A 14,646-nucleotide genomic window follows, 5' to 3' on the forward strand; every position below is an offset into this window, starting at 1 on the left:
CACCATCCCTGGTCGCTCTCAGCGACTTCCAAGGATACCTCGACCATCTATAACTGCTCAATCAGTCCTGCCATCCAGGCACTACAAACCTGGGATCCCCGATCCTTTAACCTGACACTAAAATCCCGACCAGGTCCCACCTGCGCTGCTAAAACTCACGGGCCTTGCCCACAGGTCTCACCCGACCGTACTACTGAGCAACCCTGCTCCCAGGTCTCACCTGCACCGCTAATCTCATACGGGCCTCGCCCACGGGTCTCACCCAACTATATACCGGAGCGGCCTCTCCCAAGGTCTCACCTCTCTAGAGCTATACAGGCAACTCCCTACTACTCTCATCCACTACACATTCCTGATCCCTACCTGATCACTAGGAGATAAGGGCCTCGCCCCGACTCCTGCTAACGAAACTACTAAGGAATGCTACGGCTTACCCGTAGTCTTACATCCCTACCACTGACTGCTAATACGAAGGCACCCACGTGCCATCGACTTCTCAAGATCCTTATTCCGACTCCCGCGAGTCCTTCAGGCGATCCACAATCTGAATTCTCAATCATAACCAACCATACCATCCCACGCGCTAGCTGATATGGAGTTTCTCAAACTCCCAACCCTGGAATCCTCAATCCATCAAACGTTGAACTACTTCTCTTCCCTCTCGGAGGTCACGTACTCGTTCTGGGTCTGCGTGCTCTTCTCCGGGCACACCCGGAGGATTCTCCCCCACTTCGATCCTGCTTATCCCTTGCTGCTCATCACTCAAAGAAATCCCGATCCTTGCTACCATTCCATAACCCATCCACTGAGGAACCCAAGCCCGCCATAGCTAGGGCTTTAGCCAATCCATCACAATCACTGCACCACTCTGAACTAACGAAACAACCCAAATCCCTCCCAAGCATGCTACAGTTACTGCATCCTTCGAAACCTTCTTCAATAGAGCACATTCCCCCCTAACTCCCATACAATTATCCAAGGTATGCAAATGGCATATAACTCGATCACAATCAACTAATCAAAATAAAACACTCATACCGATAATGATGCAGAACCATAACAATGAAATCATGCACAAAATAAGAGAACTGAGAATGGAAATTGCATACCTGCAACGTCCGGCGATGCTCGCGCCTCCAAGGTCGTCATCTGAAAAGCCCTGCTCCCTGCTGCAGGTGCCTCTACCCGGCCCTGACGGCCATCTGCGATCCTCAAGGTTGCAGGGGCGGGTGCCATCACCCGTCCTGCTAAAGACAAACTGGGGCACTGGGCCTTCTTGTGGCCCCGCTGGTTGCAATGAAAACATATCATGTCTGATCCCTGGGCGGCGGTAACAGTACAATCCCTGCTAAAATGACCAGTCCGACCGCACTTGAAGCAGCCAGACTCACCACCGCTACCACTCCTACACGCGCCCCCGTGCGCCCTGCCACACTTTCCGCATCGACTGCGGTCCTGACGATCCCTCGATCTCGAATCCGATCCCTTGGGCCTTTTGCCCGAACCCGCTGATACCTGAACCTCATCCGGCTTCCTCTTCCGGATCTGCTCCAAATCAATTTCCCTTTCCCTAGCCCGAGAAATCATATCCTCCAGCGTCTTACAGCTGGACCTGCTCACGAACTCCCTGATGTCGTCCCTCAACATCTCATGGTACCGAGCCTTCTTCATCTCCTCATCCGCTACATACTGCGGAACAAGAAGAGCCCTTTCCCTGAACTTGGCGGTGATTTCCGCCACAGTCTCAGTAGTCTGCGTCAAATCCTGAAACTCTCGTGCCAGCTGCTGCACCTCAATAATCGGCGAAAACTCTGCCCTGAACCTGGCCGAGAAATCACTCCAAGTCATCGCGTCCAACGCGGCATCATCCCCCAAAGCATGACCAATCTCCTCCCACCAATCCCTCGCTCTGTCCTTCAGAAGACAGGAGGCGAGTCTAACCTTGTCCCCCTCGGGACACTTGCTTGTACGAAAAGCGTTGGCAACATCGGCCAACCATCTGCTGCTAGCAATGGGGTCCCTAGCCCCGTGATAGTCTGGTGCCCCGCAGGCTCTGAACTCTCGAAATGTCAAGGTACGCGCCCCCATCAATGCCATCATCTCAGTACGGAAGGCTCCCAGCCTCTCCTCCAAGATCTCCAGTATGCCCTCCTTGACCGTGCCAAAGATCACAGGAGTCTGAGCTAGAATACTGCGCGTAACCTCAGCTGATATCAACTCCCTCATCCGCTCCTCGAGCTGCTCGGTCCCTGAACCCGAGGCTGATCCCTCTCCGGCGCCTGATCCGCCCGCTGGTCTCTCTCGCAATGTCACCATGCTGAAAATATACCACAACCAAAATCAGAATACCCATCATTGATACAAGATCAAACATGCTCTACCAGGTTCCCGGTCTTGCCTCCGCCCTTCCTGAATCGAGTACGGATCCTCTGCTTTCAGTAGTACGGGCCCATACTACCTTCCACATCTATCCGTACTTTCCTCAGGAATTGCTTTGACTCCACCAGGTCCCTTAACCACTCATACTGCTCCCAACTCTATCTCATCCTAGGCTTACCCTAGGGAAACCTCTGACTCAACTCAAACCAGTCCTCAGCTGCTGAAGGTCTCCTCGTGATGCCAATCAGCCATCACCTGGATACCATCACATGCGACGAGGCTTAGATAATCCTTCAAGTAAAAGACTCGTCCCTACAACGGTTGGACTCAAACGAGAGCTGCGCAATAGGGCCAAATCCAGCACTCTGAGATTATTCAACCCTGATCACATGTGACGTGACGTATCCACCTAATGGCTAACTCCCATCACTTAAAATCCCATAATGCACAAAGCAAGCAGCATTCGGACAAGGGGAAAATCTAACCACAACATACTCAACAATCATATCCACATAGCAAGAATCTGAACTAGCATGCAACACAAACTCATAACCTCAGGCATAACCTAAACAGGCTATCCTACTACTGTCTAATCAGCACTATCATGCAACTCAAGAGCACAAGTAACAGGCACATAAGGCATCATTCCTAGATCCTTAGTCCTATTCTAGCATGCTGTTCTATCAACTGATAATCATAACATAAACTTGTATGGGTATTTTGGGGTACTTACTTGAGCTCGGTTGATTGCATGCACCACACCTCTTTTCTCTTTTCAAAGTTCTTTTCTTGGGAATTCTTTTTGTTTTTCTAAAACTGTTTTTCGTTCTCAAAATTCTTTTTACAAAACTGTCCTTTCACTTTTGAAAACTTTTTATCCGACCCCTCAGTTTGAGTTCAGGCACACCCGAGAGTATGCCCGAATCCCTCAAACCAAGGCTCTGATACCAACTTGTAACATCCCAAAATTTAAGACCAAAAATTTCTTTTTAATAAAACATTACTTTAACCAAGGACATCATTCCATAACATAATCTGAGTATAGGTTTTCAAAACACATGTTTATTATCAGAGTAAACATTCCCAGGTTGACTAATCTATGGTGTGTGCCATGCGATCACCCCGAGCTCCTCCCTCCGCTACCGGAAGTACCTGAAAACGAAACTGAAAACCGTAAGCACGAAGCTTAGTGAGTTCCCCACCTTACCACATACCATGCAAAACCACATACTGCACATACTGGGCCACGCCCGCTATCCGGGGCCTCGCCCCCTACTTCGGGCCTCGCCCGCTACAACGGCCTCGCCGCTCCAGGCCCCGCCTGGCTTCGAGCCTCGCTCGGATACAGATCTGTTTCACTTAGGCCTCGCCTGTCACAGGGCCTCGCCCTCTAACATATAATAGCACATAAACATATCACATAACATTACATAAACTAAACATATACTAACAACTCTTGCTCTAAGGCCTCGCCTATCTCTGGGCCCCGCCCGAGTTCTGCTACTGATGAGTCATGGAACCTCGTCCATACTCCTGCTGATAGTGAGGTTCGGGCCCAGCCCACCCTCACTCCTTTCCTAACTTGGGCCTCGCCCCTGCTCTGCTGCTACTGAGATGTGGAACACCATCCACACTCTGCTATTGGTGAGATACGGGACCTCGCCCTCTCTCACCTCCCTACCAGGCACATACAAGTATCACACAGACAACAAGTATAGACTATCACATAAACCGCTCCTTGGGCACCCGCCCTCTGTCATTGGACCTCGTCCAAAAATCATACTAGCATACTGTGCCTAGGGCTAACCCCCGGGTCTTCTACTCATAACTACATGGGCCGGCATTGTGGCCGTAGACCCATTCATACAAAGGGAAACTCACCTGATATTGCTGAACTGCTGCTGCTAACCCCTTTGACCGCTACCTGACCGCTAACTCCGAATTGCTGCTCCGCTAGCTCCCCGAGCTACCCACAACAACCCAACACTTAGTCTAACTGACCTTCAAAGGTCAACCAAGTCAACTCTGGTCAAAGTCGATGTCCTGGTCAAAGTCAACCTTCCAGGTCAACCCTACTCGCCGAGTCACCCTACTGACTCGCCGAGTCCATAAATCCAGAGTCCTTCCACTCGCGACTCTACTCGCCGAGTCAGCCCCTGACTCGCCGAGTTTACTGATTCTCGATTCCTGTCCTGACCAACTCACTGAGTCCTGGCTCGACTCGCTGACTCGAGTCTTAACTCGAAGGGTTTGGGACCACTCGACCTGACTCGCCGAGTCTAAGAACAGACTCGCCGAGCACACGACAAACTTCATCCAACTCGACGAGCTGTTCATCCAACTCGCCGAGTTCATGCCCATCTTCATCCGACTCGACGAGCTGTTCATCCCACTCGTCGAGTTCCTCCTCATCTTCAAGCTACTCGCCGAGTCCACTCGAAGGACTCGTCGAGTCCACTAAGATCCACTTACATGCAGAGGACTTCCGAGTCATGCATGAGTTCCAAACTATAGATCTACCCTCCCCAAGCCTATTTCCCACGTAAAGTTGCAAACTTTACGTGTAGAGAGTGAGATCTAGGCAAAATACACCCATAGCTAGGGTTTAGGACCAAGAGACTCCAATTTCCACCCAATGGCTGATACTTTCTGGGATTACAAACCAAAATAAACATGGATCTGAGGTAGCAACCTCAGATCTGGACCTCAAGCTCAAGATTGGTCTTAAACATGGCTTAAAAGCCCCAAAACTCATAACCAAGGGAAAATCTGGAGGAGATAACGAATTGATACCTTCTAATGCTCTGAAATGCTTCCCAAACTTCAGATCCAAAGCCACTCCCTGATGCTTCAAGGATTCCCACTCCTTCTTCTTCCTTAAACCCACTCAAAAATGGCTAGAAGCTTGAATGAACACAATGGGGGCTTAAAGTGCGGCGTTTTGGGTGCAAGAGGCTGTAAAGGAGCCCTAGGAAGAAGATTAAGATGCTTAAATAGGCTCCAAGCCCCGGATTTAGGGTTTTCCTCGCACGGACCAGACTCGCCGAGTCCACTTGGCCGACTCGTCGAGTTGGTCACTTTCTTATCGACCCGGATCCCGCTCCGACTCGCCGAGTCCTTCCTTTGACTCGTCGAGTCCCTCTTAAATTTAGGGTTTCCTTTACTTTCTTGGCTTTCAAAATCCTGGGTGTTACATGTTCATATGACTCGGCGAGTCGGATGCAGATTGCCTGAGCTTTTGAATCAAGAGGGTACTCGTCGAGTCGATGCCATGCTCGACGAGTAGCCACGAGTAGGGTTGAGAAGTGAGACTAGGGACTCGGCGAGTTGGCGGCCCAACTCGGCGAGTCAGGTCAACTGTAGGTTGACTTTGACCGGGAGAGTTGACTTTGACCAGGGGTAAAAGAGTCATTTTACCCAATGCAGTGATTAGCATCTGATTGAGTGTGTTTATGGATTTGTAGCCGGGGAGATATCGGAGCTGCAGCAGTTAGCTTCCCGAGCCATACACACAGCAGCCTGTTCACGAGGTGAGTTTCCTTTCAGTAGGAACGGTTCTAAGGCCACAATGCCGGCCCGTTCAGTTAGCAGTAGTTTCTGGACTTCGGTCTAATGCAGTAGTTAGTATGTTTGACGCCTCCGTGGCTCAGACAGGATTTATGTATTTATGCTAGATGATATGTTATGCTATGCCATGTTCAGTTAGTCCGGACTTCGGTCCGATGCAGGGGACGGGGTCCCAGTCAGTTTCGGACTTCGGTCCGATGTAGGGGACGGGGTCCCAGTCAATTTTCGGATTTTGGTCCGATACAGGGGACGGGGTCCCAGACAGTTAGTCCGGACTTCGGTCCGATGCAGGGGACGGGGTCCCAGTCAATGGGCAAGGCCCAGTATGTGCTTTTTATGTATTGTATGGTATGTGGTAGTTTGGGGGAGCTCACTAAGCTTCGTGCTTACAGTTTCAGTTTTGGTTTCAGGTACTTCCACAAGCAAAGGGAAGAGGTCGGGATGATGGCATCGCACACACCACAGCTTCAGTTTTTGTCCTGGGAGTTGATTCAGTTTCTTGATATGTTTGGAAACAGTTGTGTTACAGTTTTTCTCACAGTATTTCATTATGGTTTTTGAAACATGCAACGTAGGGTTTTATTATGTGATACTTAGTTTCTTGGTTTTTGTTATAATAAAAACTGAAATTTTTGGGTCGTATTTTTGGGTCGTTTCACTACAGTTTAACCCTCACATAAAGTTGCAAACTTTACCTGAAACCAAGGAGATATAGGCCCAAAACACACTAGGGCTAGGGTTAAGGACTACGGGGCTTCACCAACAACTCTTAAACTGAAGCTTTATGACATTTTGGACCATCACAAGCCTAGATCTGGAGTAGTAACCTCAGATCTAAACTTCAAACCCGAAATAGATCTCAAACAAGCTAAGGAACTCCAAATCAACCACCAAGGATGAACCAAAAGGAAATAGCTTAAGATAATGGCTCCTTACCTCTGAGATGTGCCCAAACTGATGTAGATCCCAGGTCTACATAGGCCCCTTGATGCTAGCCTCTAATTCCTCAAGCTCCTTACACCGAATTCCTCTTCCAAGCTCCAATTTCCTCAACAATGAAGTCTCACACGAAAATTAGGGTTTTCTGGAACTCTCAGGGGGAATAGGAGGCCGGGAGAAGGACATAAAGTCCTTTAAATATGGTGCGACCCTCGGGATTAGGGTTTTCTCATTCCAGCACCAACTCGTCGAGTACATCTTCCGACTCGGTGAGTTGGCCACTTAACCCACGATCAAATCCCGCCCCGAATCGACGAGTAGCATACCTACTCGTCGAGTAGCTTCCTTAATTTACACTTAGAACCCTTCAACTTCTTGCTTCCGACCTTGGGACTTTGTTAATAATGATAATTTACTTTGATAAAAGTTATATTTTGGCCAAAATTGAATATTGATGTTTTATTGTTTTGAGAAGATTTGGATTTGTACATTAGTATATGAGTCGGGTGTTCACTCATACACTATCTATATAATGTTAAACCTCGGGGTCATACTCACCAGGCTCCCCATAGCCTAACCTAGTTGTTGTTAATTTTTTGCAGGTTAATAGATTTTGTCAGAAGCTTAGAAGACTCATAATATTTGGATATTAAGAAGACCTTTGGTTTGTAATGTTTTCTTAAACCTTTGTTTTGATATATGTTGTAGCACTCTCGCATGAAATGTTGTGTTAAATCACTAAATGTTTTGGGAAAGTTTTTAGTGGGACCTTATCCGCTTTTGAACTATGAAAAATATTTGATTTAAACTTAGAAACTATATTCCTAAATTAAAACTCTGAACCTATTTTAAAGTATTTTATTAAAGGCTGTTTCAGATAGGCCCATGTGAGGGGTGTTACTTAAATTGCTTGAAGATGCAGTCAATTTCATAACCAAAATGAACAATTAAAGAGAATGGATGAATACTTATAAAAAATAAGAGATTGCTCCACCTCCTGCTCAATCTTTAGATTAGGGGTGCTTCTTCATGAAATCTATTTATATGTTATTAATTTCATTAAAAAAATTCTGCTATTAATCAGTAGAAGTCACCTTCGGAATGACAATTGTAAATCAAATTTGAAATAAAACATACCTTGATATTGTTTGGTTTAAAAGAACTCAACCGGATACTAGTGACTTTTAGGGCAACTATATACCTCTACAACTCTGTAATTCGACTACCTAACAACACAAGGATCATAAGTGCCTTCAAGAGGCAGTGAATTTCATGACTAGAATGAACAATTAAAGATAATCGATGAATACATGTACAAAAAAAAAAGAGACTGTTTCACCAATTGCTCAATCTTTAGATTAGGATTGCTTCTTCAACTTAATCTTATCCAACGAAACCACCACCACTCTGCTTCCGAGTGTTTCAATGGGTTGTGTTGCAGAAGAAGAGCAAGTGAAGGCTAAAATAAGGACAAACACAAATAGTGTAATCGAAAACGATCAAGAAACCGAAACAAAGAGGTTTTTTTTTTGGGGTGTAGTATTTGGAGAAAGCAAGGGTTGATGATTCAAATTCAGAAACAGGGGATGAGACATCCATAGAAGGTGGGATCTTAAACCTTCTGATCGGAAGGCTCATATGTAGCGCCTTGAAGGAGACGTCCACTTCTACACTAGTTTCCAACGGCAGAAATTCAAGGGTTTGTGGAACAGACGTGTATTCGAGGATTTGCAATCCAATATTAGAAAACGGAGAAGATAGAGGTGGAATGAGGGGTACAATCGATTTAGCGGACGGTGAGAAGTTAGGTGAAAGAGATCGATTGGAAGACAATGACGATACCTCCAAACCCATCTGGCTTCAAACTATTATTGAAGTTGGTACTGTTCCTAAGTCGCTACACAAATTAATATGTATAATAATTTGTTAGTCCATAACATTAACCCACAGATAAAAACCCTTTAACATACCCACAAATTTAAGGTAAATTGGGGAATTAACATATATAAATGAGTTTTTATTTTAAAGAATATAACCTTTTTTTTCATTTTCTAAAAACTAACCACTTTCTCCGGAATGCTTTATTCCGGACTACTTTTCAATTTTTTTTTTCTCAAAAAAAGCTCCAATTCCAGGTTTCATCTTCAAATTTAAGATATTTTTTTTTGGTTTTTCCCCTTTTTTTTTTGAAAAAAATATCCCACTTATGTTATAATTGTCCATTTCTAAGTGTTTAATAGCACCATTTTAAAATAAAATATCTAATTTTATGCATTAATATCATATATATTTTATGTTTACTATATTTGTTTAATTTTTTTGTTAAATTTAAATAAAAAAAAAAAACAAATTTTTTTCTCGAAATTCCGAAATCGTTTTTTGGATTTTGGACTTATTCCTGAAAATTAGTTATTTTTGCTAAAAAAATTTGTAGTTATGTCAAATAAACATTAAAAAGTTGTTAGACTACTCAATTTCTTAAATTTAAATCCTCAATTTCGTGTGTGTTTGGAATCAACCAATATCGTGCTTCATGATTCGTTAACTCTATAGATGAACACTCAACTTCCACTGCAGCAAGTGATGTTCAGTTCTATACCTTTAAGATTGTTGTATAGATAGCATAGCAGGTTGCAATTTCGTGCAGAAATATAGAGAAAACGGTGTAGAATTAGAGAAATGAAGCGATAATGCATAACACGTTCCTCTTCGGCTTTTCCTATAATCATACAAAAAAAACATGATGAAACTGTCGAAGATTAACAACACTCGGAAAAAGTTTCCTTATGCATGAAATTTCTCATGTGGGGACATGTCAACGTGTCCCATAACACGTTTCCTCCTTTCTCTCTTTGCATTATGAGTTTAAGTTTTGCATTTATGCTTCCTTTCTCTTTTTTGCATCACTCGATGGCTAAATTACCAAATTATCCTTGAAAAAAAAAACTCTTTTTGCTTTTTTATATAAGTCAAACCTCTAAAACTTCAAAGCTATACTTGATTTTTTTCCCATCGGACACGTACCCCGTGTTGTCAGGCCGCCCCAATCTATCATCTTATTGCTTGGAGTCGTTCGGGTTAATTTACAATTAAACCCAACGAATTACACAAACTTAGTTATAAACTTCATATAATTAAATATTCTTATGATTTTATTCATATAAATATATTTACGCAAATCCTTGCGATTGATGTAGCTGTTCTGAACCATGTACATTAATTTGAAGTTGATCGGAAAATAACTGATTCAAATAATATGTATATTACTTCTCTAACTATATACATTTTATATTATATCGTTAACAATACATCAAATCCTTCTTCATCTTCGAACCACCAATGTTATATCTTAGGCAAACAACAAAATGATGCTTCGAATTTTGAAAATAAAAATAAGAATCTCGTAACAGAGGTTATAAGTTCCTCCGTAGATCAACCACCACCACACTGACGTTATCCGTGCTCCGTCTAGCCAAGGCTAATTTCGTCAGAAGCACCGATGCATCGGAGCATGCCTTGTCGGAGCTCTCACCACGGGCGACATTCAACTCACTTCCGGGAGACCGCGGCGGAGATGGAACCTCCTGTGACCTCAGACACATGCTGGCCACACTACATGCTACGTCGTTTGATACAACATCCCACAGGCCGTCGCTTGCAAGGATAAGGCACTCGTCGTCGGCCGTCCGCTCCGTTACGGTTACTTCCGGTTCCGGAATCACGTACGGTTTCAGATAGTTGTCGCCTGAAAACAAACAAGACAAAGTATTTAGTCGATCGAATTTCAGATCTCATATATGGTATCAAAGGGAATTTTGACGAATAACAGGAACATACCGATTGCTCTAGACATGGCTAGAACGCCGAGAACTCTAGCGCCATCCCAATATATAACACGACCACCGGCTTCTTCGATTCTCGCAAGTTCATCGGGTCGATCAGGCTATACATTCAGCAAACAATATATATGTTAACGAATCGTACAATAATCAACTATACATAGATCCTGAATCAACGGGGAAGATAGAAGATAGTATATAGTACTACCTTATGATCTACGGAGAGAGGAATGGCAACGCCGTTCCGGCAAAGCACTGCACGCGAATCTCCGCAGTTGGAGACGACGATCTTTTCTGGTGTAACTACCGCAACGACGGCGGTAGATCCGACGGCGTCGCACTGTGGAGTTTGAAGTTCGCATCTACAGTTTGATCTTGATGCAGAGTTGCTCCAGTCGGTTATATCCTTGTCCATTCGTGAGAAACTCTTTACCATCGCCTCTCTCCATTCCATGGATTTCTCGCAACTCACTACTTCTTCCTTCACTATTTCATGCATTCTGTCTTTGCACTTCATTGCCACCTAAAAGAAACAAAAAGTAATTCAGTATACACAGAAAGTGTGTTCTACAAGTAAATTTGTTTCGGAAATCGGATTAATTACTTACATGTGAGCAGCCATGGCCATCGTAAACGCCATAAAAGTGTAGATCGTCGGAACTACGAGAACTTGTTCTACAAAACGAAGGTTTTACAGCAACAGCATCTTCCAAATCTCTCCTCCTTCCACAAACAACAGTGAGACCAAATCTAGAGTTTTCCTTATCCAACACATCCTCTCCCAAAGTCTCCGACGACGTTCCACATGCTCCACGACCACAAGGACCAATTTCCAACGTTTTCATATCACTAGATTGGACTGCTTTCTGGAATTCTTTCGGGTTAGGTAAACCAAAATCACCACCAGTAGTAGTTTCAATCGTCTCGATACTTCCAACCTTTCTTCGCTTCCTAGTACTACTGTCAGGTGGAGGCATCACCACGTCAGATGCCGCAGCCGCTAGGAACTTAAGCTGTTGAATTTCCATCCGGCGACGCCTCCCTTGACGACCACCGCTAGGCTCAACCGGCGATGTCGTCTTTGTCTCACCTACAACGCCACAACACATACCAGCCATCTATATAAAATCTTTTCAATACTTCCAAAAATCCAATCAATTTCAGTCTCTGCAAAGGAGTACTGGAGTGATTAAAGCTGAAGAAGATGAGATACGAGAAATCTTTAATGAAACGAACAACACTAGAGTAGATAGAGAGGGATTAGAAAAAAAAAATATAATAAGTTTTGTGAGAAGGAGGATGGAGAAGAGATCATATTATACCTGCTGGAGGAGTGGTGGGGACGGACAGCTGCCCGTCACCGTCACGGGAAGACCCATCCGACATGTATAGTTGGTATGACGTAGAAATCTGAACATCAACATAGAATCTCAGCCGTTGATCGCCTCATAAAATCTTTATGCTGTGATATTCTTAGACCACCACGTGGGAAGTTTACAGGTGACCAATACGTGGCCCAATCAGCAGCCAACACGATTAACTTCAGACAAATAACAAATAAGCTACCTTTTATGACACGGATGTGGTCCAAAACTATGGGCACCCGAACCCGATATTCTATCCGTTTCTCCTTTAGTAAGACTTGAAGACTTGATTGCTTGTTGATAAGTTGGTAAGATCTACCCGTATACATTTCAATCAAATAAAATCTTTTATCCAAAAAATCAATATGAAAAGAGATTTATGTATCTTCTTTCAATTGTTCAATTAAGTATGCATAAAATTTCTAATAGATCATTATATAAGTTTTGAACAGACAAAAAGTACGTTATTATTTGAAACCAATTAAAAACTTTTTTATGACCATATTCAAATATATGGCTAATGTTTCTCACTTTATCGGTTATTAACAAAATTTTAGTTTGTGATCTTAATAAAAACGAAATACATATAATTTTAATAAAATAAAGTGTATATGGATTTCTTTTTCGATGAAAAGGTCTAAAATATTATAAAAACTATAAAATAATGTAAAGAGAGACAGCAATAGTGTATAGAAGTTGAACAAGTTGGAAAGTGGGGACACATGTGGGACCGGTTATCAAGGTTGATTGACGGGCTCTCGGAATATCAGAAGCCCTTGAAAGCTCCCTGTACCACGACACGTGTTTCATCTACTGACGTGGATCTTTCTTCATCTATCTCCCTACACGTTTCCACTTTCATTATTCGTTTTCTTTAAATAATTTGCCGTCCAATATTCAAATACACACAGAAACACACAATATACATGCATCTGCCCCACTCTCTTTCGTTTATTTTTATATCATTATACTTTCTGATATTTCAAGTATTAAAATTTATAAATATCTATGAGATTACAATTAAAATAACGCCTACCATACCCAGCTCCAATTACAATCCTACACGTCATATCGTTTTCTTTTACGAGGTATATGGCAAAAAAATAATCAGATAATATTTTGAATTTGCTTATCTCTACTGTTTTCTATGTCTTGAGTTTCTAAAATAACAATTTTTCTTTAGTTTAAATATGGTGCAACTTGTATTATTCTTCCAAGCGAATACCTCAATTTTTCTATAAACCACGATGATAAAAATCGAAGTACATCATAATGGAAGTGGGATAAGAATCGTAAGATATTATGGGTTGTTGATACAAAGTAATTGTAAATATTCTTACAAATAGATTCAACTGAATCTATTTGCAAATAGATTTAATTGAATCTATTTGTATTTGCAAGAACATTTACAGGAAGAATAATGCAAGTTGGTGATAGGCTCTATAGCTAGTGAAGAACAATAGACTTTCATAGCCGGTAAAAATATTCTTGATGACTTTCTCGTTATCAATAAAATTTGTTATTGGAGTAGAAAAACAAAGAATGAATTGATGATTTTTAAATTTGATTAAAAAAAAGCCTCTAAAACATTGAATTGGAACTACATTCTTCAGACGATGGCACAAAGAAGAGGCACAAATGGGTTTGAAGAAAAATGGAGACTTTGGATTAGATCTTGCCTCAGTTTCACCGGATCCCCATTTTGGTTAACACAATCCCGATATTAGAATTCAACCTTGAAAAATGGGTCCGACAATAAGACCAGCTCACTCCATACCTTTTTCAAATCGTCCGACTCTATCATCTTACATTTACTTTGTAACGTCCCGATTTTCAACCTAAAATTTTCATTTTTATTTATTCAATATATCAGAGTATAATTACAATATGCGGAAACATGTTGCGAATGTGCGTGTGTACAGTCAAACCTTGTCGTACTCATGAATTAATGAAGTATCTGAAAACATTTATAATCAACTGGGTAAGCACGAAGCTTAGTAAGTTTCCCAAAATACTACATACCACAATACATATACAATGCATATACATAATGACCTTCAGCATAAAGCTTATAACGTCAAGTTTCAGGTACGTCTCTTTTAAGTAAATTAATATTTCAAATTTTGGATTTCTGGTGGCCACAGCGTGGTGATGGAGTCCCAAGACATGGCCAAGGTCACGAATCAATGAAGTACCTGAAAAACATTTATAATCAACAAGGTAAACACGAAGCATAGTGAGTTCCCCAAAATACCATATACCACAATACATATACAATGAATACACATAATTGCCTTCAGCATAAAGCTATAACGCCAAGTTTCGGGTATGTCTCTTTTAAGTAAACTAATATTTCGAATTTTGGATTTCTGGTGGCCACGACGTTGTGATGGAGTCCCACGACGTGGCTAAGGTCAATAATTGTGTGAAAACTAAGTAAGTGTCACGACGTGACGATCTATTCGCCATGGTGTGGCCGTTGTTTGATGGCCGACCCTAATCTTTGGTTTGTGCCCTTATTTAATGGATGTGATGGCTAGGGTTGCCCACCCTTAACC

The 14,646-nt window shown here is 42.7% G+C and overlaps 1 protein-coding gene across 1 annotated transcript; it reads right to left on the reverse strand.

Moving 5' to 3' along the window:
• Nucleotides 1-10,128: 10,128 nt before the first annotated feature.
• Nucleotides 10,129-12,008, reverse strand: LOC111910618 (protein phosphatase 2C 37). The gene is made up of 4 exons (XM_023906444.2): nucleotides 11,333-12,008; nucleotides 10,933-11,247; nucleotides 10,723-10,828; nucleotides 10,129-10,630 (listed from the first exon to the last, which is right to left on the reverse strand). The coding sequence occupies exons 1-4, from the start codon at nucleotides 11,840-11,842 to the stop codon at nucleotides 10,299-10,301; spliced, it is 1,263 nt and encodes a 420-aa protein (XP_023762212.1). The 5' UTR covers nucleotides 11,843-12,008; the 3' UTR covers nucleotides 10,129-10,298.
• Between the last annotated feature and the right edge of the window lie 2,638 nt (nucleotides 12,009-14,646).

Source organism: Lactuca sativa, chromosome 2, assembly GCF_002870075.4.
Source record: "Lactuca sativa cultivar Salinas chromosome 2, Lsat_Salinas_v11, whole genome shotgun sequence".
Taxonomy (NCBI): Eukaryota; Viridiplantae; Streptophyta; class Magnoliopsida; order Asterales; family Asteraceae; genus Lactuca; species Lactuca sativa.

Excerpts from the sequence above, each read along its gene's own strand:
- LOC111910618 (XM_023906444.2), bottom strand. The coding sequence starts at position 11,842 with ATGGCTGGTATGTGTTGTGGCGTTGTAGGTGAGACAAAGACGACATCG. Across the intron at positions 11,248-11,332 it reads ATGGCCATGGCTGCTCACAT|GTGGCAATGAAGTGCAAAGA; the intron begins GTAAGTAATTAA and ends TGTTTCTTTTAG. Across the intron at positions 10,829-10,932 it reads CTCTCTCCGTAGATCATAAG|CCTGATCGACCCGATGAACT; the intron begins GTAGTACTATAT and ends CTGAATGTATAG.